This window comes from Enhydra lutris, unplaced genomic scaffold (assembly GCF_002288905.1).
Source record: "Enhydra lutris kenyoni isolate GAN:26980312 unplaced genomic scaffold, ASM228890v2 scaffoldscaffold33, whole genome shotgun sequence".
Taxonomy (NCBI): Eukaryota; Metazoa; Chordata; class Mammalia; order Carnivora; family Mustelidae; genus Enhydra; species Enhydra lutris.
In genome coordinates this window covers 11,221,599-11,246,594 of record NW_019154117.1, presented here as the reverse complement: position 1 = coordinate 11,246,594, position 24,996 = coordinate 11,221,599, and the positions used below count along the sequence as shown (strand labels likewise).

At 47.4% G+C, this 24,996-nt stretch overlaps 1 protein-coding gene across 1 annotated transcript in view; it reads right to left on the bottom strand.

Annotated features, from left to right (window-relative positions):
* Window positions 1–14,532, bottom strand: part of LOC111153635 (MAM domain containing 2) — a 145,181-nt gene extending 130,649 nt beyond the window's left edge. The window contains exons 1-2 of the mRNA XM_022512779.1: window positions 14,093–14,532; window positions 13,622–13,735 (exon numbers count right to left, since the gene is read on the bottom strand). Coding sequence (XP_022368487.1) covers window positions 13,622–13,735; window positions 14,093–14,126 — 148 coding nt within the window. The 5' untranslated portion in view covers window positions 14,127–14,532. The remainder of the gene's footprint in view (window positions 1–13,621; window positions 13,736–14,092) is intronic.
* Between the last annotated feature and the right edge of the window lie 10,464 nt (window positions 14,533–24,996).

The window sequence follows — 24,996 nt, the reverse complement described above, 5'->3', positions numbered from 1 at the left end:
ATCCTCACCTACTTCATTTACCATGAATCATGTCCTGGGCTCCAGTAAACAGAGCTTGAGAAGTGAGGCAATGAAGGCTTCATAGGGACATGGCTTTGATCTTAGCCTCATTAGTATCTCTTCCAGCTAACAGAGCCATGAGCTCGCTGCTGGTTCCTGGTAAAAGGGTGAAGAAATCTACCCTTCAAGTTTCAAGGACCAGAAGATCTGAATATAGTGATGGGAGCTTTCTCTTCATTTCCACTTTACGGAAGCTGGCTTAGGCAGTGGGACATGGCATCAGTGTTGTGATAATGGCCCTCAGTCCCCTGAATGAATGAGGAACAACTAGCCTGAGGCTTGGAAGAATGAGTTATGGAAGACTGAGGGCCAGTGAGAAGAAACAAGGGGATGGCATGATGCCAGATGAGATGAACAGGAAGTGAGGGAGGAAGATAGGGGGAGTAGAGTTCAACAGGCTTTTACTAAATGTCTATCATCCTGAGACCAGGTTCTGGGGACACAAATCCTCAGCCTCAAGGGAGTTTAGGAGAAATATTTCACATGGATGATGGCAAAAGTGAGCAGGTGAGCTGCATCTGGCAAAGACAGAGGTGAAGAGGCTGGCTTGGGTAAAAAGTTGGTCACAGTCAGCCTCATTGAGAGATTGGAATTCTGGTTACTCCTAGAGGGCGCCCACCAGAACAGGGAGGCACTGGCTTGGGAGCGCACACACACCTGGATCCAAACAATCCTTGCTCTGGCTGTGTGACCTTGGGCGGGCTGAATAACCTCGCCGCTTACACAGTTAGCCTCAGAAATCATACAAAGTTGTAACGAGTTTGGTTCAGAGATAATATGGGTGTGGTGCCTGCGACATAGTAACCAATGGTCATTATTCCTATACCCTGGCCGAGCTTCTGACTGGTGAGTAATTTCCATACCATAGTCTCATGGCTCTACAGAAGTAAGTGACTGATCACTTCAGAGTTGAATCCCGACCCGCTCAGCATGGTGTCTGTCAGGCCCTTGCATTTTACTAGACAGATATAGCATCGCTGGTCTAGGGCTGTGCTTTGACTGTTGGCTACGCAGGATCCTGTTTTTATTTAGTCAGAGCTCAAGACTGGAAAGCATGCCTTTCTTTAGCTAAGTGAGAAAATTTTGTCAACGGTTCAGTTCTTGCCCAAAGTGCCAGGTTGCTGAGTCCAGAGAGCAGTGAAGGGGACTGATCACAGCTCTCTCAGCCTCCAGAAAACCATCTGTCACCTCCTCTTACCTACATGATGTCATCCTTACCAGCTCTTGTTAACCTCTGAATTCCTAGGGTCGTTTACATTTTCCTGGTCATGCCCTAGCCTCAGCGACACATGAGATAGTTATTGTCCGTATATCTTATTTCTCCTAGTAGATCGGCAAGTATCTGGAGGGCAAGCACCTTTACTAGTCTTTGCCTAGCGCAGGTAGACAAATGCCAAATGAATAAAATAAAGCTAAAGGACTCACTCTGAATAATAGGCCATGGACTCTCATTATCCCATGGTGTCTTAAAACACATGTTCACATCCCACAGAATAGACTTTGGAAAAGTTAAAACAAACTCTCTGACCCACAGTGTCTTGGCTGTTAAGAGTCTCTTTGTCACCGGGTCATTGTTAGAATTAAATGAGAGATGTGTGTTCCTATCCCTCAGGTCAACAGACATCACCCATTATAGAATGAACAGACAGAGAGAGATGAGCTCACCATCTGCCTTTATCCCAAGGGTTTCATCGACATTCAATTTGTATGGTGTCTCCTGCTTACATCTCTACCAATGTGAGTCCCTAATGTCTTTTGCAGACCCCAACCAGGCAAACATTACATTTTCTTTTCTTCTCTCTCTCTCTCTCTCCTTTTTTTTTTTTTTGCATGAGATACTTGACTCATTTTCAAAACAAGACCAATAAGGTTATCAAGAAACACTAGTTCTGCTGGAATTTGTCCAGAGAATGCCGGGCAGCCGCAGGGATGCTGTAAGTGGGAGACTCTCAGAGGAGTGCCCAAAGTAATCTCATTTAGAACTTGGAACCAGACGGGAGTTCTGCTGTACCAGGGCCCTGTGCCATTTCTAAAGGAAAAGATTAATTTTGTATTTCCTCAAATTAGCATGTATTTGGTGGCAGGGCCCTTGTGTATGGAAGATTCTAGAAGAAATAATGTCCTTACTTAGTTCCCTTGGTCATTCATATCAGAACTCAAGTAGAAAGGTTTCTCGCCTCACAATGTAGTGAAAACGAATGAATATATAACTGCTGTCTCCTTCACAGAACATAGATGGGAACTAGAAAATCTGTTACAAAAAAATGGCCCTGCCACCCAGGAACTCTATGACCTGCAATTTACGTGACTTCGATTTGCCTTGCTTTCTTCGACCCTAAAATGACGGTCAAGATAAGGCTCAACATCACTGAGGTGTTGAGAGAATTAAATCAGTGAATAACATCAAACATATAGAAAAGTAAATAAATGAGAGAATTCCTCCATAAGAGTTAGCTATTATTAAAACTACTATTATCATTTCTATCTCAAAGATCCTTTAAGACATCAGACCAAGAGAGAGTAGGAAAAGAAAAGTAAAATAGCAGAGTGGTTATTTTCTTAGTCTTTGGAGACAAATGGAGGTGAACGTACTGACTTCATCAATTACTTGCTCTATGACTTTGGAATGTAAACTAAAATCTACAAATCCACATTGTTTGTCATGAGTATCTTCCTCATTGGGTCATTGTAAAAATTCAATGAGATTACACATGCAGGCATCCAGCACATTCTTTGGCACATAATAATTGCTCAATAAATGTTATATAAAATAATTGCTGTTATTCATTTTTCTACTAGATTTTTTTGGCCAACATAATCACCCGGTGCTCAGTAAATGCTTGCAAATACCACTTTAGTCTATGAGGGTTTTGTTGTTTTTTTTTAAATACTCTGAAATGAGATCTAAGGATAACAATAAAACAAGATCACTGGTATGTCCATTCTTAAAAGATTTAAATACTATGTGGCAGGCACCATCCTCAGCTTCTGGCTGAGGGTTAGTACCTTGATGGCAAGTCACTCTGGAATGCACCCACGGGTTGGTGATGGAGAGACTCAAAGGAGATTGGAACACTGAATCCTTGCCGTTCACTTTGCAGTCCTTTTCCTTCGTCAGATGTCTATGAGGAAAAGTTCTTAAATCATCGGAGGCTCAAATGCAGCGTCTTTTGTGCATGACCGTGATTCACTGCCCATTTGAACAGAAAGACAGTGAGTACTGTCTGTTTTTCCAAGACTTATTAATTTTCTAAGAATTCTTAGACTCCTAGGCTAATATTACGCTCAGCAAGCTGTCCCTCATAAATGTGTCTAAACTTATTTCATTACAGGGACATAGTCACAAAATTATGAATGACCTCCTGATAACCAAGACAACAAATGAATGGAGTCGATTAAAAATATAAGCCATTTACACCCTGTTCCAACTTCCAGCAATTTTTAGTGTGAGCAGCTGCGTTTGTGGGGAGGCAGAGCTTGACAGATATTCGGAAGGACAGAGAAACTTTCTTAGCAACTGAGCTGTCCACTTTCAGCTGTTACACAAACAGGTCACCTTCATCCTGTCTCAAAAGATGCTTAATAGCATACTTGACAGACAAGAGGGCCCCCTGGCTCAAACTTGAACATGACGTTGTTGGTAATTATTGATATGCTTCTTAAATGGGGGATGTTCTAAAAGCCTATGGTTTATGCTTTACAATGGCCTGAGTTCCACTTTAAATTCAGCACCCATATATATGCTTTATATAGATATATGGAAAGCATAGAAGTCCTAGCCCACAAGCCCAAGATTAAAAAATGAATCATACTTCATGTCAATACTATGCATCTTTAGATAGGTTATCTCCAACATCATTTCTCTTTTATTATACAACATTTAGTAGAGAACCATGTGTATGTAGTTTGTTGACTTTTTATGTTGACAACAAAGATGAAAATCTGCAGAACTAATATATAACCTAGGATATATTTGGATTCTTTTCCCGCAGTTATTCCTAAGTATCAAATGTGAGTTCCAAAGGGTCTGTTCTTCAGTGTTGATTCTTTAAAAAAAAAAAAAATAATAAGATACTAATGTTTAACTCACATTGTCCTCATCAGAACTTGTGGAAAAGAGAAATAGTCTTCAGGGACAACAGTGTGATTTCAGATTCAGGATTTGTAATGGGAAGCCAAAGGGTTTCTGCAAAGCTTGTATTTTAAAATGGACTCATGCATGGTCATAGCACCTGTCAAAAGAAAATGCTCTAGTCTATTATCCATTTTTAATAAAGTCACAAACATAGAAGAAACCTGTAGAAGCTTAAAAAAAAGAAATCTTCAGTTATAGTTTCAGACAAGATGGTCTTAGTCATAAAATATTAGTAAGCAAAGAAGGTAGTGTCTCTGTGAAGTTAAAGCATATTAAAGTCATCTTCATTATAAGCGTGGCCCCAAATAACACTTTGGTTCTCCTTGGCAGTGAAGCAAAAGTGTTTCAAATAAGGAATGGAAATTTTTCTTAGCACAGAGCTAAGTTCTCTATCATACCACCATACAGCAACACTGCCATTCTGTTAAGAGTCAGAATGAGTACGTACCAACTAGCTCGTCTGGCAGGGGAACTGGCTTTCAAAAACACATTTATCAGTGTACTCTTTCAAATCCTTCCCTGTAGGAATGGATGAATCCGAAGTTGAAGAGTACTCCTTAAGACGGCCAAAGTATTTTAGGTCAAGCTATAAATTTTTCCTGACGTTCTCTGCCAAGATTACGTTGAGGACTGAGAAGAGAATCCTTAAAATGGTACCAAAAGTAAACTCTCATCTGCTATGGAAAAAAGAAGTAAAATCCCATCTCCTCATCTCTCTGCTTGATGCCTGTTTGATTCCAAAGGCTCACCACCACGAGGCAGGGGCACGAGAGGTAGCTGAGACCAGGACCCCCGGAGCTGGGATGTGGGACATCGCCACTATTTGCACAGGTCTTCCACTAGCTTTGGAAAAGCATGCATCGTACAAGTCTGTCCTCCTTGGCCTTGACCTCTGCAAGTACAAAGGCACCACCTCTGATAGGAGGGAGCCCATGGCCAAGAGAAGCCCAAGTCTTCAGAACCGGGTAGGCTGGGCTCCATATCTTGACTCTCCTGGGTTGCCCTGGGTCTGTGACCCTAATTTCTCTGTACCTCACTCCTTCTCATCTGCGGAAAATGTGGTTATAAAGGACAATATCCACCCTCAGGATTGTTGTGAAGGTCAGAGATAAGGCCAACAAACATCCTTGGCAGGCACCATGAACTGCTACTTGCAGATCACAGAGCCGGGCTATGTAGGGAGCTACCATGTAACTATTCCATTAGATTTCATGCCACACTGTTCACCAGGAACCACTCTTATAACACAAAGCGAATATGAGATGCTGTTAAAATTCCCTTATAACCAAAGATTCCCCTATCACTTATAAAAGGATTGCTTTTGTGTTTTAATAAGTACATCCCAGGATGCATTATGAGTCCCACAGATTCAGCCCAAGCTCCTACATCCTCTGCATTTACAGTAGAAAAAAAAATTTTACACATTTTGAAGTTGACCTCAAGTGTTCCTGAGCCATTGGGTGGAGGGCTCTTGGGCAGCATGGGTCTGTGAGATTTCTACCTTCTCAACATTTCTGAATTGTCAAAGTTGGAATTGGGTCTAGCACAGGGCTAGTGAGGATGTCTTCCCGCCCTGCTTCTCTCCAGAAACGTCTTTCTTACTGGTCCTTTCCCCTCATTCCATAAGCAAACTCCAGTCTCCTCTTCTTAAAAAACAAAGCAAAACAAACAAACAAAAAAAAACACCAAAAACCTTTCATCTCACATTTCTCGGTAGGTCTGGTTGAACTTCCCTCTAAGAAAAGGAGAACACCCAAATTTCTTTGCTGAGATTTCCCTGCTCTCGGCATTTCCCCTTCACACTTCCACCACGGTGTTCTGGTCCTGTCCTCCTCGTTCCATGGAAACTCCATGAATATGTTAATTTCAACAGACAAGTCTGCGACACACACCTCGGGGCTGCCCTGGGCCCCGTTGGTCACATGCTCCTTCTGAAACTCCCAACTGCTTCAGCCTTTGTGACGGTACTTCCCTAATTCTCTTCACATGTGCCTGATTCCCCCTGTGCCTCCCCTTCCACCACCCCCTTCAGATGGCTAATCCTCACAGCGAGTTTAGGCCCCGCCCTCAGCCTGCTGTTGTTAACCACTTTGTACTTTCCCCTTGGGTGATCTTATTCCTGCTCAAGGTGTCAACCACTGTCTTCTCCCGCAGTCCTCCCCAGACTGCACCTGACCTTCCAATTCTGGCATAAGTGACCTCCACCTGGGTGTTTCCCATGCAACTCAGAACGGAACACATCTCCTGCCCTACCGTGATACCACTCTTGAAATCCCTCAACTGTGGGCACGGCCAAACAGCTGCGCAACTCGAAGCCAGGAGTCACTCTCCCTCTGACTCATCATTCCCAGCCTCCTCAATCATCAAGTCCTGTCAACTGAGTCTCCTTTCTGGTGTTTAATTTACTCCCTTTCATTCTTACTACCACTGTCCCACTCCAAGCCCTCATCATCTCTCAGCTGGACCACTGGCCTGTCCCCTAATCAGCCTCCCCATTGCCAATCTTATTTCCCTCAAATCAAGTCTCCTCACAGCTACTAGACTGGACAGCCGGCCACATCAGGACTCACACTCCACAGGACAGGCAGGACCAGCAGGCCAGTAATGAAGTCACACAAATGGTTCCTCCAGAAGGGTCTTGACTACACTTTGTATCTCTTTATTCTTGTCCAAACATAGCTCTCTAGACTTCCTGATGATTCAGAAAGCCGGTAACTTTCCAATAAATTCCTTTTTTGTTTAAATAGCCAACCTAGCCTCTTTGCAGTGAAGATACTTGACTAATGTATAATTCCGTTTGCTCTCTACCATAATTATAGATTTGTGTTCCCTCCTATGGGTCTATGGCTGCCAAGGGCAGGGACCATGACCATGACCATGTATGTATCCCCAGTCCTCTGTGTACGCCAACTACTAATATAATTCCTGATGGATTTTAGTTACTCAAATGTGCATTAGTAGAATGAATATCCTTAGATGCGTTTTCTGTAAAATGTATGATTCATCCATGATACTATGAAGTATAGTACATTTTGTTTTATTGTCTTATTCTTAGCCTCAGAATCCCCTCCAAACACCAATAACATTCACACAAAGTAGAGAAGGCAAATATTCTGATGGATCTCACCAAATCAATCACAAGATCAACCCTTTGGTTTTCTCATTAGCAACAGCCATATGCAAGGGTCTCGTCTAAGAGCAGACAAATATCTCTACCTGCTTTTATCCATCAGGGTGGCTACTGCTGGTGGCTTACACTTGAGTTCCTTAGAAAAAACAGCTTCCAAAAGCTAGCTCAAAGTCTGATAATCTTTTGCTAAAAATACTTTACAGACCAAGCAGCCTCCCTCCCAAGGTTGCATTGTGCTTGTTTGTGATGGCAGAGGATCAAGGACTCAGGTAGCCCTGAGGAGTCAATGATCCAAGGGTGATTTGTTCCTTGGAATGTCCGAGATGGAACAGACCACCTGGGTCTGTGGGTCAGGCAAGCTGAGACACTGCTTCCCCATTATACTTGGAAATGAAAACACTAGCTTCCAAAAGTCTCTGAAGTCCTATGGCAGGAAGGAGTATGAACACAACCTCTTTTACTACAGGGGAAAATGTCAAAGGTTCTCTCTCTCCCCCTGTCTCTCTCCTATCATTCTCAATAAGGGTTTTAGAGATTGATTAAATTCTAAGTGTTTGCTGATACCACATGTTGTTTGTCAGGTATTGTGGGGAGGATGTGATCCCTGTTCTCAAAGATGTAACACCCTGGCCAAGTGAAGGGGTGGGGACCTGACAAGGAGCTGTTAACGAGGAGACACATGGCGGGGAGTGAAGAGGGCCAGGGGAAGGGAGATGTTCATCTGCCAAAGAAACTCAGGGAATGTGTCAAGAAAGAGCTGGACCTTCAGGCATGGGTAAGAGTAGGATTTCAATAGGCCCGGATAGAGCAGGAATCAAAAGCAGAATACGGATGTGGAGAACAGTGCAGATAGAGCAAAAGGCAAGAAAGTAAATGACATGATGATGAACAGCACATTGGGGATTCATGGGGGGAAAGAGCAGATTTATAATCTGGGGCAAATCACAAGAGGCTCTGAGGGCCACACTAGGCAGTCTGTATTTTCTTGTGGGCAACTCATAATCAAAATTATTATCTAATTTTTTCTCCCAGCATATGGTAACCACAGCTGACTTGCACAATTATGAGAAGGGAAGCATCCTAAAACTCCTTAGGTGCCTTGTGGGAGATGAGGGCAGGAGCAGGGTAGCCACTTCCTATTGGGTGACTCTAATTTGAGTAGGGAAAAACCCAGATGCGGTGTTGGCTTTGACAGGAAGGGGGTTGGCCAGACAGAGCCTCTGTCCAAAAAAGTCAATCAAGGCAGGGAGGAGTAGGCAGATATAACCAGCCCAGGGAGGTTAAATCCCAAGTGGAGGGGCAAGGTAAGAGAACCCAAGAACCCAAACTGATTGATAGGGAGGCCAAGGGGTAGGGCCCAGCCCAAAAGCTTAGGGGATGGGAGATCCATTTGGCTAGGGGTCTTCTAAAGACTTTATGCCATCCATCAGACAGATACTTATCTTTAAGGGGGCAGAATGAACCAGAAGCACACATGAAAATGGATAAGGGATTTTTAATCATCCAATACTAGGATACAGCAAACTCATCCACTCAACAAATATTTATTGAGCATCTACTATGTGCCAGGCCCTTTTCTATATGCTAAAGATTGCAGGCAGGTAGGATACTGACACATTTGAAAGAGTGAGTCAATACGCAGTGTGGTGTAAAACATCGTGGTCTGTGGGTTTGGTAGGCCCAAAGCATGTACCTTTGGAATTCGTTTTCTACCATATGTATGAAATATAATTAATTCTCTGATAGAGACTTTCCAACATTTTATAATTAATACAGCAAAGCCTCAGGGTCCAGGACCCATGGAGACAGGGATGTTAGGAGAGGGGCAGCAAAGCTGGAGCAAAGGCTAAGAGGAGAGCCAGACACAAGGCCCTGCCCCAGGCTGCACTGCCTTGGTTCATGACCATGACTGCCAGCCTGTCTGGGCCCCCACGTGCTCCTCCGTAAAATGAGGAGTTTGCACTGAACCACTTCCAAAGCCCAGTTCTAGGATCTAGTATCCCAGGGAGGGCCAGGGCAGAGCTAAACTGGGCTCAGGCTCAGCCCAGTTTGTGAGAGCTCTGGTCAACCTGAAAGCAGGGGCCAGAACAGCCCCGAGAATGGCCTGGGACACCGCAGACGCATCTTCAGCCACTCACTGGGGTTGACATGCAAGGGTTGACAGGACATTGACATGACCAGGTTAGTGCTGCTCTCGATTCTCACACATAGGGGTGTGTTTCTCCTTAGAGAGCACTGGGAGACCAATATGCAGAGGCAATGCAGGTCCAAGCCAGCCATGGGGGCAGGAACTGCCTGATGAACTTGTGACCTCAGGGTGGGATGCTAAGGCGATCAATCCCCCAGAGTCAAGAAAGGAGCTATAATTCACAAGTAGGGAAGACTGTTCCCCCTCTTCCAGGAAGGTCACTTGGGATCCCAGCCGGACTTTTGGCTCTAGCTGAAATACCAGTTTCAAGACAGAGCACAGAACCAAAACTCAGGTGGCCAAGTAACTGAAAGTGTCTTTGAGGGAGAAGGAATGGGTTTGGATAAAGAAAGGGGGTTCAGAAAGACATATGTGATTTCAGCCCTCTCCACCATGTCCCCCACTTCACCCCCTCATTGTGCCAAACCTCATAGCCAGCCTTCCTGCCTCAGATAGCATCACTCGCTCCAAGGTACAAATACCATCCGGACTCTTCTGTATTGGGCAATTTCTCAAACCCCAGCCCCCACCGTTGTACAAAAAACCACATTCTCTACCACAAATGTTTTGAATGTCCTTGGTTCCTGCCCAGTCACCGGACATGTTTCTGTATTTATCTTCCTCTTCCAGGTGGCTTTCGTGTGCCAAGCTGCCAATTAAGGACTACTACCTGCATTGGGTTTTTACCTCCCTCCCTTCCTTGGTTCCTCCCAACAGCTTCCATATAGAGTCAGGTTGAAGGTGCCAGGCCAAGGTGTCCAAAACTTAAAGAGAGGAGCCAAGTCACCCGATGACTCATCTGATGGTGACTCTTCCACTATAAGGTCAACTTAATGGGCTCCAAGAGTTCTCAGCCAAGGGCCTCTGCCCCCACAGCTGGCACTGGGGAAATGGAACCCACAGTCTTGATCTCACCTGAGGACTACTGCCCAAAGGGCTTCCCATAGTCTCTGAACTGTGAATGGATAAACAAGGGTTTTTCTGAGGATGAATGAAAGAATAAAGAAGATTTTCATAGGATTCAATGACCTCTTGTTTCCCGGATTTCATTCAAACCTAAAATTTAGAAGTGAATTCAAATTTGAGTCTAACATAATCTCACTTCCCATGACAAATCAGAGGAGATAAAATATTCAACTGGGCCACTGTTGGCAAATCTAGAAAGTAGAAGGGGCTGGGTTGCTGTTCCCGGTCACCTGTCACCCCCTGTTTCTGGGGGCACCCTCCACTCTGGTACACAGCCTAAGCAAACGCCACTAGTCGCAGCTCAGCCATCCTGTGCCCAGTGGAGATCAAGCATATTTCAAGATGGCTATAAGCTATAGACACTGGAATTGAAACTGGAGATTGTTAGAGACCTGATACTCTGCATAAACCAAGAAGTGGACCTCAAATATAATTTGGGGCAGCTGAGGAGACCTTTCAAGAAGGGGACCTATGTAACTACCCCCAGATTTGATTTTCCTGTGATGAAATTCTAATTTGCAGATCTGTTCCCCTACTTAAGTCCCTGCACTGGGCTGTAGCATTGTTCTCTCCACGGGCATGTTAACCTAATAGAGAAAGTACCATCTGTATTCCAATACTCGTGAGCAAAAGTCTCTGAAACCTACAACTTTCTATGGTGGATCAGACACACAGAGGAGGAAGGAACCAGTTTCAGAAGGTTTCTGCAGCAAGGTGAGGGAAATGTGTAGAGAGGCTTGGGAACAGCTTGCCCAACTGCCTGCCGCCTGTGATGATTTTATCATCTTTAATTTACCAACATGGAAATGGGTTTATAACGGAAATTCTTCATGTTGGCCTCTCAGCATGCACCCAGAGCAGCTGGCACACACCTCACTGCCCCTCTGGAGGGCACTTGCTTATGTCCAAGTTCTGGCCTTTGAAAAACACTGTATGAGAGGGACCGAGACCAACCTGGCCTCTTCTGCCTGGAGTGCTCAAAGAATGAATTAACTTTCCCCAGCCAAGCCAGTAGTCCTGATCCTGAGCCAGAAAGCAGTGGCCGTTAGAAGTTAGAAAGCAAGCAAAAAGGAAAGCAACAGTACTCCCATTATAATATTAAGCCATAATCACCTTTTCCTACAATCATCTTCCTGTTTTCCCAGAAGGGGCACTGGTTAACTGCCACTCTGGGGCAGAGGTGCAGCCCAGCGCTTCCTGTGGGTCTGGAAGTCTGGAAGTCTGGAAGGCAGGGAGCTCGGGCGGGCTGTGGCACGTTCCCTGACCCAGGAGCAGCCTGGGAGCACCACCATGCTGGGGGGCGGGGGCTCAGAGACTGAGACTCCTGGATGAAGGGTGATGTTGATTTCCTTTCTTTGGGGCCAGGACCAGGGTAAGGCAGGAGAGGTGTGTAGGGAATAAGATTAAAGGAGGTTTTCACTCTCAGGGTCACCTAAGTGGCTCTTTCTTCCCAGTCCAGCCCTGCTCAGGTCCCCTAGCGCTGGGAGATGTGTGTGTGTGTGTGTGTGTGTGTGTGGGTGGGTGGGTGGGTGAATGTGCACTGTGGTCAGTGGTTCTCAAACATGGTCTCCAGACCAGCAGCAGCAGCCACACGTAGGGACTGGTTTGAAATGCACATTCTCAGGTCCCATCCCAGACCCACTGAATGTGACACTCGGGAGGCAGGGCCCAACAACCTGTGTCTTTAACTCGAACACCAGGTAACTCCCAAGTGGCTCGAGTCTGCCAAGCACAGGGCTAGAGAATAACGCTCTCCGAAGCCCGCCCCATGGCCCGTGGGGGGTGGTCTCTCAAAATACTTCACCCACAGAAGGAGCAGGGAAAGAGTGGGGGTGGCAAGATGATAGGGACCTTCCTAAGGCCATTGGCAGGGTAGGGATCCCTCAGATAATAAATCAGGAACCGCTTTCCCCCCAGCGTTCCCCAAGAAAACTGTCCGTAGTAAAGGTCCGTAGTAAAGACCTGGCAACTGTGCCAATAAAGGCTGCTACTGAGCTCGACCCTGCCCGTGGCCTCCCCTTAGCCAGGCAGCCCCGAGCCAGGGGCTGAGTGACACGGTGTGTCAGGGGCCAGACATTCAAACATTCTGAGACTGTGATGTCCTCCTTTGTAAATGGGGCTACCGTCACCCACGTGTGAGGGGCCGAGAAGCTAGTGCACACGCAGCCCAACAGAAGTGTGGGGCAGAGCAGACTGTGGTGAGCGGTCCTCCACGCTGAGCAGGGGTTCTGGGCTCCGCCCTCCTCCAGGGAGCCGGCTGGGATGCCTTGGGGACTGAGGACGACTCAGAGGGGAAGAAGGTTAGCCAAGCTCCTCTATGCTACAGCATTTTTAAAAGGCTATTCCCCAGCCCAAATGGCCTGGGGCACCAAGCTTCTAAAAACACAGAGTGAGGGAAAGGAAAGAAGGGGCTCCCTGGGCCTGCTGTTGGGCGCTGAGAACTGCTTGTTTTTTTACCATATAATGAAGGGTAAGAAGAAACATCTAAAGACCCACATTTAAACTGTCACCAGAACCCAAACAGTATGTAGTGGTGAGACAGTCACCAACACCCGCCAGCCCAGTGACCTCAGGCGCACAGTCAGGGACTTGGTTTCCTCCTTTACCAAGTGCTGGATGACAGATACGTGGGCAGCAAGAGGATGGAGTCACACGACAGCACACTTAGGCGTGACATAAACACGAGGGCTTAGCACTCAGGTCTTTCGCAGAACTGGGAACCCCTTCTGTGGTGCGGGGTGAAAACTAGCCCCCATCGGACTTGCCCATCTCCTAAAGATTCTACTGAGTAAGAAGAGGGGCTGATGACGTGCCCTCTGCACGCAGCTGGTGGGTGACAATCACTAGCAGCGTCCCCTTTCTCCCTGACTTCAGGAAGTGCTGGGGGTGGGGGAGGGCAGACATTTTCAGAGCTTCTCCGCCCCTGCCCCGCAGGTCAGGTAAACAAAGGACGCCCTGGGCCCCCCCTCCCTGTCCTCCCCGGCCATGTGTGCAGCGCAGTTGAGGGTTGGAAGGAGGATCCATGACTCACGCTTTTCCTCCGGAGGGGATTTAACTCCAAGATAACATTGCCCTTGAGAAAAGGCCAACCAGCAAGGAGGAAAGTTCACCTCCGGGCCCCTATGCCCGGGAGCCCCCTTACCTTCCTCGTTTAAAATCCAGGGCAGGAACGCGTATACCGAATCAAAGCCACAGGTGTTTTCTTCAAAGGCGCAGGACCCGGCGGGCAGGTCCAGAGCACCAGCAAGCTGCAGGGCTGCGGGCACAAGACGAATTTCAGTTCGGGATAGGGCTGGGAGCCTCTGCACCAACTCGGGGCGCCAGGGGCGGGGGAGGGGGGGAGGGGGGCCCTAGGTTAAAGTGAGAGGCATGCACGCGGGAATGGCTGCAGAAGGAGGCATTACTACCCCCTTCCCCTCCCCGGTGCTGCCAATGCACAGCCCTACGACCACCCCCATTGCCACCCCAGGCTCGGGAAGGGGGTGAAGCTATCGAAAAGGACCCGGAGGCGCCCTCGGATGGCCCGGCCCAGGACAGCGAGCCCGGGCACGGGGGCTGCGGGAGCGGGTCACGAGGGCGCCCCCCGGGGGTCCCCCTGGGTCCTTGCACTTACCTTGCATTGCCAAGAGGACGGCGCTTAGCAGCATGGTCGCGCTTCAGGGAAGAAGGACGACCGGAAAGGGGTGCAAGCTGCCAGCCCGCTGGGACCCGCGGCTCCGGTGAACCGGAGCGGGGACGCCGAGGACCCGGGGAGGGAGAAGTCGAGAGGCCGAGCGTGCACTTGGAGCTGCCCAACTTTGCGGAGCGGCTCGGGAAGCTACGCGGAAAGCTGGGGGTGCTTGACTGGAGCGCGGGCTGCGGGTCAGATAGCGTCCCGAGTGAAGCCGGCTCGGCGCACAGCTGGTCCCGGGCGAGGATGGGGCTGGGCGGGAAGGAGACAATTGCACACTTTTTGAAAAACCAGCAAGGACTGGCTGGGAGAGGAGAGGTCGGGATGCAGCGCCTCGGCTCAGGGTTTTAAAGCTTGGGACCAGACCCCTTGCAGACACTTGGAGGGGCAGGCCTTTGAGCAGCCCCTCCGATGGGCCGGGACTGGAGGCGCCCCGCCCCGCCCATCGGCGGTGGGAACCAGCTTATTTCTGGGGACAGCTTCCCCGCATCTGGCACACCAGTACTGAAGGGCTGGCCCTAATTTTAACTTCTCCCCAGAATGGAAAAGGGTGGAATTCTCCTAGGAAAACCTAGAAGAGAACTTGGAAACTGGTGACATAAGCTTTATATCTCAGGAGTGGCGCGTTCATGGCCCAGTAATGTTAAGCCTGGAGTCCCCCCCCCCCCACTTTTTTTTAGCAGTGGAATGTCTGGCATGCCTGGTGCTCAGCATTCCCTCTGTCCGGTAAAATGGGGGCATTCCTCCTCTCCAAAGAGCCATGATAAATTAGTAGTTTTCTAAATTGGCATGTGGGGGAGGGGGGTGGTGATGTCAGATAGGAGGTTACTGTGAGTGCTTTGAGCACTAAGGGGGTCTTTAAAAATATTCTCTGACAAGAAAGGACGTGGGGGTGAATTTTTTTTCCTTAAAGGTCTTTACGATTTTGTGCAGGGATTTTTTTCCTAGGGCAATGGTTCTCAAACTTGAGGGTGCTTCAGAACCCCTTGGAGGGTCCCACCATCAGAGTTTCTGATCTGGTAGAAGTGGGTTGGGTCCCAGAGATTCTGCACATTCTTGTCAGGTTTCCAGATGCTGATGCTACTAGTCCGGGACCATGCTTTGAGGAGACCTGGTCTAATGAACTCCTCTTCAACCATCAAAGCCCTGTTCACATGCTTTCACTTGGTTACCAGCCTCTCCTGGCTTTCCTCGGCCTTCAATGGCAGCTCCTTCTCCATATCCTGTGCTGTTTCTTTTTGTCTATCTGCCCCCTGAACACTGGAGTGCCTCCAAGCTCTGTCCTTTTAGCTCTTCTCCCCTCCATAATTCCTTCCAGCTTCATAGTTTGTAACACCAACTATATAGACTGATAACTCCCAAATTAATCTCTCTAGCCCAGACTGCTCACTGACTCCAAACTCTTCTCCCTCATGGCCACCTCAACATTTGCATTCGGATGTTTAATAGCTACCTCACACTTCACAGGTCCCAACATGAACACTTTCGAGTCTTCCCTGAGCCTGCCTCCTCTTGTGTTTTTATCTCAGTAAAAGGAAGCTTTCTCCCCCACTTGCTCAGGACAAAACACTTCAAGTTGTCCTTGACTTCTTTCTCTCAAGACATAACAAAACTCTGTCCATTTAAGATTCTAAACACAGCAGATGCTGAGCACGCTCCTTGCCCACGGCGACCGCCCTCATCTAAATGGCCATCGTTAGCTGGGGAGGCTGCAGGAGCCTCCTAAGGGCAGTGTCCCTGACTCTCCTGCCTTGTCCACCTGTGCTCCATTCCTAACACAGCCGTCAGGGGCATCGTTCTAAGACAGAAATCGGGCCATGTGGCATGTCATTCCTTGGCTCCTGACTTGCAACAGCTTCCCAAATCAGCAAATCAAAACCCAGCCTTTATGGGCACCCAGATGGCTCAGTTGGTTAGGCGTCTGATTCTTGATTTTGGCTCGGGTCATGATCTCAGGGTTGTGAGATAGAGCCCTGTGTTGGGTCCCATGCTCAGCATGGAGTCTGCTTAAGATCTTCTCTTCCATCCGCCCCTGCCTCCTGGTTGCATGTGCTCTCTCTCACTCTCTCTCTCTGAAACAAACAAACCGGTCTTCACGAAGACCGACGTGGTCCTACGAGACCGCCTCACCCCTCACGTCTCTGATCTCCCTCCTCACCCCTCACGTCTCTGATCTCGTCTGCCCCGCTCACACCCTCAGCCGCATTGACCTCTCGGCTAGTCCGCAGACACAAGGTACCAATCCTTCCAGAACTCGCACTGGCTGTTCCTTCAGCTTGAAATGCTCTTCCCTGGAGATCCACATGACTCACGTCCGTACTGCCTTCAGGTCTTTATTCCCTGGTCACCTTCAGTATTAGAAATTCAACAACTTTCTCCCTAATAAGAAAAATGCCCCAGGATCCTTTGTGAAATAAGTTTGGGCAGATTCTCATGAGTCTCCTGTAAGCAGTGACTCAAAGGACCTAAAATTCGTTTAGGGTGTGTGTGTTTATATGCTTTGCCTCAGGTGGTAGCTCATAATGAATAATATTTATTGTGCTATTATAAATATTTTATATAGAAAATCTTATTTAACTTTCATACGGGCTCTATGAGGTCAATATCATTATTGCTCCCCTTTAGCAGATGGGGATACTGAGGTGCAGAGATCAGTGATAGCAAGAGGCAGAGAGAAGACTTAAACCCACATCTGCTTTATTCCAAAAACCTCGTCTCTCAACTGGTACAGTAACCTGTCTCCTTTGTCTTACATTCTTTTTTGATTCCTTGCTCAGAGATGATGTTAAATAGCTAATGATTTCATCAAATTACTTAATTAAAAATTCAAAGACAGATAGGAAAACACTAGTTTCAACCAAGCAAGCTTCTAGCAACTATAAAACCAGTGCTCCTTTTCCCAGGTACTTGCCGGGGATTTCAGTGTTTTAGGATTGCCTTAGATTCATTTGCATGTCCCAAGTCTTAGGAAAATGAAAAACTTCAAAGCCATAAAGAGATCTTTAAAAAATTTTAAATATGAATTAAGACCTCAAGGCAATATCATTTATTGCCGCCTCTGGGAATGTGCATCCTTACACATAAACACAAAGTTAGTTGGAATAAATGTTGATTTCACACACAACTGCATGATCTGAAGAACAGATGATCTTTTGACAGTGGTGAGGTTGGGGTCGCTGAGAAGCAGACTCTGATTTGGAGGTTAGGGTGCAGGCTGCTTACTAGGGGTGCCCTTGGGCTCCACACGTGTGGAAGGGAGGAGGAGGAGGCAGGACTGGGCTGAGGGAGAAATGACATTGCAATGCAAGCCCCTCAAATCCTCTCCGGACCCCACAGGCTACACTGGAGTTAAAATGACCCACACAGTTTATCTCATCTTAGGCTGATACGGCCAAGTACTATGAACTGCTCCTTCTGTCACACAAGGATGTGGTCCATACAAGGACAGATGATCCCCAGCAAGTGGCTCTCTACACTGAGACTGACCCAAAGAGGATGACGGCTGAAGGCTGTTTGAAGACAACAATCCCACTACCTGAGACGACAAGTCCTTCCTTGAAGGAGGATCTGGACAGCACACCGGTGTCCACCAAAGACCGTCTGCGGAGAACAGAAAGAGCACTGCACATGGAGAGCGCCAAGGAGAGAATCCAGAATATCTAGAAATTATGTGCGTCAACCCACTTCCTCCGGTCACTAATCATGGAGCCCTGTGACCGTGGGCTACCTCGACCCCTGGGAAAGCAACATCAGGCCCCCGGGGGGAGCTACCCGGGACTCTCTCCCCCAAGATTTAGCTCAGTCAAGTGATTAAATAACAGAAATCACTCAATTTAAACATCAGGTATTCAGCAGGTTGAATGGTAGCAAACCCTCCCAAAAGGTATGCTGTGAATGTGACCTTATTTAGAAAAGATGCCATGTAGATGCAGTTAAATTAGGGATCTTGAGGAAAGATCATCCTGGATTATGAAAATGGGCCCCAAATCAAGGGCAAGTGCCTAAGAGACAGAAGAGCATCAACAGACACAAGTCAGGGAGGAGGCAGAGACAGGAGTGGGGGAGACCCACGCCGAAGAGTGCCTGGAGCCACCGGAAGCCGGAAGAGGCACAGATCCTGTCCCAGAGCCCCGGGGGAGTGTGGCCCTGCAGACTCCTTGACTCAGACTTGTGGCCTTCAGAGCTGTGGGAGAGAACTTTCTGTTGTTCTAAGTCCCCAGGTTTGTCCCGGTGGCCAGAGGACAGAAATACAGAAAGTGTGAAGCGTCAGGCCATCACATGCCTCGCACTTTCCATGCGTCTCTCATTCAATCCTGCCACATTCCAGTGAGATGGACGCTTGTCATCTCCATCTTACAGACAATGGGGAAATAGGCCCAGAAGGGACCAGTAACTTGTTCTGGGTCACGTGTCTGGCTGCACTGCCCCTAAACCTTCCTCTTTACAAAGGCCTGTCTCTCCTGACAAGGTCTGTGGAAGCCAGGCCGCCACGTGCAGGGAAATGGGCCTGCTGTCTCTGGGGCAGCTGCACAGAGCCCTCTCCCAGGGCCAGGCCTATCCCTGTGGTCTGGGCTTCTTCGTCCCCTACTCCCCTCAGGGGCCCTCAACCAGGGATCCCGCTTTTTTGCTGTGTCACTCTTGGGCTGGAGATCTAACTCTGTCTTGCTTCCAGTTTTCTGGGCACAACAGAGGAAGATGAAACATGGGGGCCCCTTGCAGGAGCCCGCCTCACCCTCTGTCCTGTCACTGAGGCATCAGAGGGAACAGGCTCTTCCCACACACCTTCCCTTCTGTTTGCCCCTCTCCCTGCTTGTGGTTCTTACATAGCACCATGTTTGGTCACTTCAGCAAACACTTCCTGAGCACCTACTATGTGCCAGGCACAGTGCTCAGGGCTGGAGACTCAGGTGAACAGGACACATTCTCTGCCGCACAGACAGGAGTCTCACCCATGGAAAGGCCACTGCAATAAAATATGTTGGTGAGGAAGAGCACCAAGAAGGAACCACAGAGACAGAGAATGGGATGCCCGGCGGCCAGACACAGACACAGTTTTCTTCTCACAGAGAAGAGAAATCAGAGGCAGAAAGAACTGACTTTTAAGCAAGATCACATATCTCTAAGCAGAGGGGACAAGATGGGAAGTCATAAGCTTGCTTCCTCATTGGCCAGGATTTGGGCACACAGAAAGGACTTTGTACACTCTAAGTCCTGTACAAATGTAAGACTATTTATAATTCCTTATAGTAATTATACTTTGGTTTCTTTCTATTATATATTAGTTTTAAAATAACATATGTAACTTTATATATATATGTGTGTGTGTGTGTGTGTGTGTGTGTGTGTGTGTGCTTCTTTTCTTTTCTTGCTTTTCCTAGGTCCCCTCTGATCTATGCCAAGACATTGTCTCTGCCCTGGAGTTTTGTCTCTGCCTTTCTCCATCTTTCTTTCTTTTCCTCTCTGTCCGTTTGTCTCTCTCTGGGTCTCTGTGCTGCACTCTGGGGCTCCCCTCTGCCTCTCACTCAGCATTTTCTCTGTCTTGCTTTCATGTTCGCTCTCTCTCTCCACACAGACCCCAACATGCCCTGACCCACTGCATGCTATCAGGTTGAAAACGAGCAGGTAAAACAATCCCAGACTCTGTGGGTTGTCCTGCCAGTGACCTTCATTGCATTCCTGCAGGAGGTGTCTGGGGGCTCTGCCCCAAGGCTGGCTGGCAGTGTCCCTTGGTTTCTGACCAGCACCAGCTGCCTCTTACCCCTTGGGGACAGTCATGTGTCTGCTGCAGGTCTGACTCATCCACCGTGAGGGACAGAGGCCCAAGGTTAAGCAGTTCTCAACCAAAGAATCTCCTGCAAATACAAAATACATGTCCCACTCTTCAAACTGCCACACTCAAATACCCTGAAGTGGTAAAGTAGATATTTCCTTTACACTGGGCACTTAAAAGGGAACAGGTACTTAAACAGATGCTTTCTATCATTAATCTTTGTTCCATCATTTACTCTGAACACTAGCTGGGAGTCAGACATCTTTCACTATGGTTTGATGGCAATCTTTTGAATTTTTTTTCTAAGTCAAAATTCATGGGGCTGAGTCATCACCGTGAAAATACTACCACCTATTACTTAGTGTTTGTGACGTGCCAGGTGGTTTCATGGTCAATTTATGGGGGAAGAAACGAGGCCTAAAGAGTTGAAGTGCCCAAAGGTGTGGGGCCAGACTGCGAACCTGGCTCCAGCTACCACCAAAGCCATCTTGACCTGTCTACACTTCCAGTGCAGGGAAGGTCTGGGCAAACACTGTGCGATGTCCTTCTCAGACCCCACACCTCCTTCCTCTGCCCCCCAGGCTAGGCCAAGGCCAGCAAAGTGAGTTTCTCTCTGTCCCAGTGAAGCATCTATATCCAGAAGTTCTGCAGAAAAAGCCCTCTGTGATCAGAGTTGAGCCTACCTTTCCATCCCAAATCCATCACACTCTTAACCATCCACGCCTGCACCAGCAATGTGCTGGTCCCTAACTGTGTCCCCTGGGCCACTTGTCCTGTGTTTTCACCTGCTCTTCTCTCTGTTCAGCATCAGAATGCCTTCCTCCCCTTCTCCCATGGGCAAGCTCCTTGTAATGGGTTGAATTCTGTTCCCCTAACCCCCAAGGTCATATAGTGAAGTCTTATTCCTGAATACACCAGAATGTGACTTTATTTGAAAATAGGGTCATTACAACTACAGTTAGTTAAGATGAGGTCACTGGAGAAGAGTGAGCCCTAGCTCAGTATGATCAGTGTCCTTATAAAAAGGTGACATTTAGACATAAATACAAACAAGGAGAGCACCCTTGAAGATGAAGGCAGAGGTCCTGGGGATGGTTCTGGAAGATCACCAGCAAACCAGTGGAAGCTGGAGAGGCCAGGAGCTGCTTCTCCCTCACAGCTCTCAGAGGGAACCCCACGCCCCCACCCCACTGACATTTTTTTTATTTCTGGCCTCTAGCACTGAAATTTCTGTTGTTAAAGTTACCCAGCACGTTGTACTTTGTACATAGGCCTAGGAAACTCATGTACTCTTGTTTTGTGCGGGTCTCACCTAGGATACTAATGCTACCAGCTAGAAACGCCCAGAGGCACTCACCATGGCCCCAGGGACGTTCCCACAGACCACTCTTCTTTCTAAACAACTGCTCCAACAGGACTGACCCTTGTAGTTCTTACTACGATTACAAGATGTCTTTCAACAACAACTACCAGCAAACTTTGGAAAAAAATAAAGGTTTATTACTTACAAGACCTGGGAATTATACGGCATACCCGAGGCCACTGTGAGGTTTGTAGGTAGAGAGACAAGGTGCCCATGGGCCTGGGTTCTGCTTTTACTGGGGTTGGGGTGGGGACCTAGGGTTTCTGGGCTCACTACTGGTGAGTTTAAAACATGAGGGCGGGAATTGAAAGCAAGTGGCCCAAATAGCCAGTTACCAAAATCAACCAATATCTTTAAAACAAAGGAGACTTAGTGAGGAAAGGTGGCCTAGCTCTTTATCTAGACCCTGTGGCTAGGGTTTGAAAAAACGTGCTGATTCAAGATAGCTATTCGAGATAGTGATTCCAGTCTTTGCAGTGGATGCCCTCAGCAATCAAAGCTTAAGTCGGGCACTTGCCACAAAAGGAAAAAAACAGTGCGTTTACGCTGCCCACTCCCATTTATTTCCAAAGACACCTCTCTTGCTCTCTCTGAGCTTCCTGTCCTCCCAAAGTGCAGTGCACGGTATTAGGCTGCATTGCGGTAAGTTGGTTTACGTCTCTGTTATCTGCAAGGGAAGCTGACACTTCAAGGGCTGGAAAGTCGGCTTTATACTTATTTCTGCGCCCGTGTCATCGGTGGGCCTGGCTAATTGTAGGTGCTCAGTAAATGCTGAAGGAGAGGCTCTGGAATCCTCAGAGGTATAGGAGGCCCAGAGACCTGCTGGGCTGCAGCCCTATCATTAGAAGGGAAATAACTAAATCCAAGTTCTAGGTCACCCAGGAAAGTATTTATGGAAACAAATGAAATGCACAGATGTGCTCGGAGAGCCCAGAGCCCCCGAGAGGAGGAGCAATAGCCTGAACAGGGAGGCTGGGAGCAGAGCAGCACATCTGGCAAACTCTGGGGAGGGAGGGAAGGTGAGGCAGGCTCTCAGAAGCCCACTTTCAGGAGAGGCAGAGGGGGCTGCAGGGAGAGGACTCGGCCCCTGGATGGACGCATCAGGCCTTGGGGTCATGAAGCAGCCTGCACCCTACCATCTGAGCCTGGCCCAGGCCAGCCCCACGGACTCCTGTCTGGGTCCTTGAGAAAGGCTGGGCTGTCTGGAACCCAGAAAAGTCTGTTCCCCTAAATCTCACACAGGGCTGCAAACAGCTCCGTGACCCCTGGGGCAGTATTAAAAAGAGCCAGTGGGCAGTGTCTTATTTGACCTTGCTGTAGACATTGCTGGTGTCTCAAGGTTAACAGCAGGGGGAATGGGCAGCAAGTGTCTGTGCTGGGAGGCGGGGGAAGGGGGTCTTGTGCAGGCTGGCTTGTGAGCAAGCATGTTCGCCCCTGGGACAGTCCCTCCAATCCTGGGAGTTAAGGCTCTGTGTCACCTGCTGGGCCTTCTACTGAGCTGAAAGACCTTGGAATTAGACGTAATGACAGTTAACGGTGGATACAGAGATGAGGGGTGGTGGGCCTGTGGCCAACCTGGGCTAAACCCAAGTGATATGCTTTTTCTTCTTCAAGTTTTGTTTGAGTGCTAGGGCCTGGAAAAGAGGAAGAATGAATTCTGCAGCCCAAAAGATTCCTGAGAAGAGTGTGATACCCCAGCTTAGCTTCTGACTTACATCCTCTGACATTATTCATGTGTTAGACTAAGGATCTACACTCCGCATGACTTGATTTAAACTGAACAGAGACAGCGATACAACTACTCAGGGACAGAATAGACACTGTCTGGGAGGGGGACAGATAGCAAATATCAGCTCTGAACAGGCCAGTGAAGGGTATGTGCATATGTGCATGTGGGCACGTGTATGTGGAAGCTTGAAATGCAAAGGCCTAAAATGCTGGGTATTTAAACATGTTAAATGACACCAGTTCCTTCAGATTTTCGAAGTACCCGAGGCCAGGTGAAGGGTGATAATGAAGAAACTCTACCCTAGGCATTGCAAGATGCCTCCAGGAGCCAGTCCAGTAGAACACAATTCCAGCTGTACATTACAAACTTCTGGGGGGTTCTTTCTTTTTCATCCAAAGGTTGAGCCCAGCAGACCAACGAAATCATTTCTGGGATAGGACCAAAGCTCTGGTGCTTCCTTAAAGCTCTCCAAGCTGATTCTCCTAAGCCAGGGTTAAGAATGCTCTGGCTTAATATTTTCATCATCAACACAATCAAGTACTATTACTGTTAATTTTTTTTAAGCTGTTCGAAAAGAACAAGAAAGTGTTCTATCAGAACAGGTTTTGTAATTTTGTCCTTGCGACCATGAACTCTAGAGCCAGACTGCCGGAGTTTAACTTGGAGCTCTGCCACTTACTACCTGTGAAGTTAGAGCGCATTGTTGAGTGCCTCTGTGCCTTAATTTCCTCTTCTGAAAAATGCAAATAATAGTAGTACCTGCCGCATGGGGTGGTAATGAGTACTAGGTGAGTTTATATTATTGGTAGTACTGGTTTTTATTATTTGAGTACTCAGAAAAGTGCTGTCACCATGTAAATATTAATATTCATTTTATTTTTTTTTAAATTTTAATGTATTTATTTGTCAGAGAGTGAGAGCACAGGCTGGGTTGGGGTGAGGTGGGGGGGGCAGGCAGAGGGAGAAGCAGGGTCCCTGCTGACCAAGGAGCCGGATGCTGGGACTCTTCTTTTTGAAATACCTCCCAGGACCTTGGGATCATGACCTGAGCCAAAGGAAGACGCTTAACCAACTGAGCCACCCAGGTGTCCTACTAATACTCACTTTCTATCAACTCAATTTTTCCCCAGGTCGGGATTATAGTTGAGATTGATTATGGAGTCTGGCCATCAAAATAGCCTTTCATATAGTGTCCTGACTTTGTAGGGTGGGAAGAGGCAGAAATTAGAAATGTAAATTGGACAATGGGTAAACTGTAGCTTTCATGTCTTATCAGAGTAGGGAAAAAAATCTAAACTATTGCGTGGATGCCATTATAAGTACCAACAACTAAGACATTAAAAATGGTAATGTAGAAAATAGTTTCAGGATTTAAGTAGAATCTTCATCTGATGATACCTGAGGTGGTATAAACAAGATGGAGTAGAAGATACAAAGAGGCTTCTTACAGGATTATGTTTTTAGAGGCTAAAGGAAATTATCTTGGTCCCTGGTTATAGCCTGAAGGGTGGGTTTGTCTGTATCCAATAAAAATGTCTTCTTGAAAAAAAAAAACAACAAAAAACAGAAACTTCAATGAGACATCTTGGTTCCAAACTGCTAGAAGCCCCATAACTACCCCCAAACTCAAAAGGTTGCTTTTCTCATTACACATTTTACTTTATATATACATTTATTTTATATTTGTTTTGTTATGGGGAAGCTTTGTTTATTCACTCACCCACAGCAGGCTTAAATTAGACCTCTGAATATCTGCCTCATCGGACTCAGAATTGTCTTCATGTTTGGTGGGATGGGGATGTTCCATGGGAAACTGGTTCCTTTACTTCTAGGCTTCCTTCCAAAACCTGGCAATAGGACTGAAATGGTTTCCATCACTCTAGGTATGGGAATGTCTTGCAGTGGCAGCTGCCTTCTGCGTCTCTGCTAGGTTTCCATATTGGGTCAAAGACATCACCACATTCCTCCAGAAGGGAAGAGCTTCC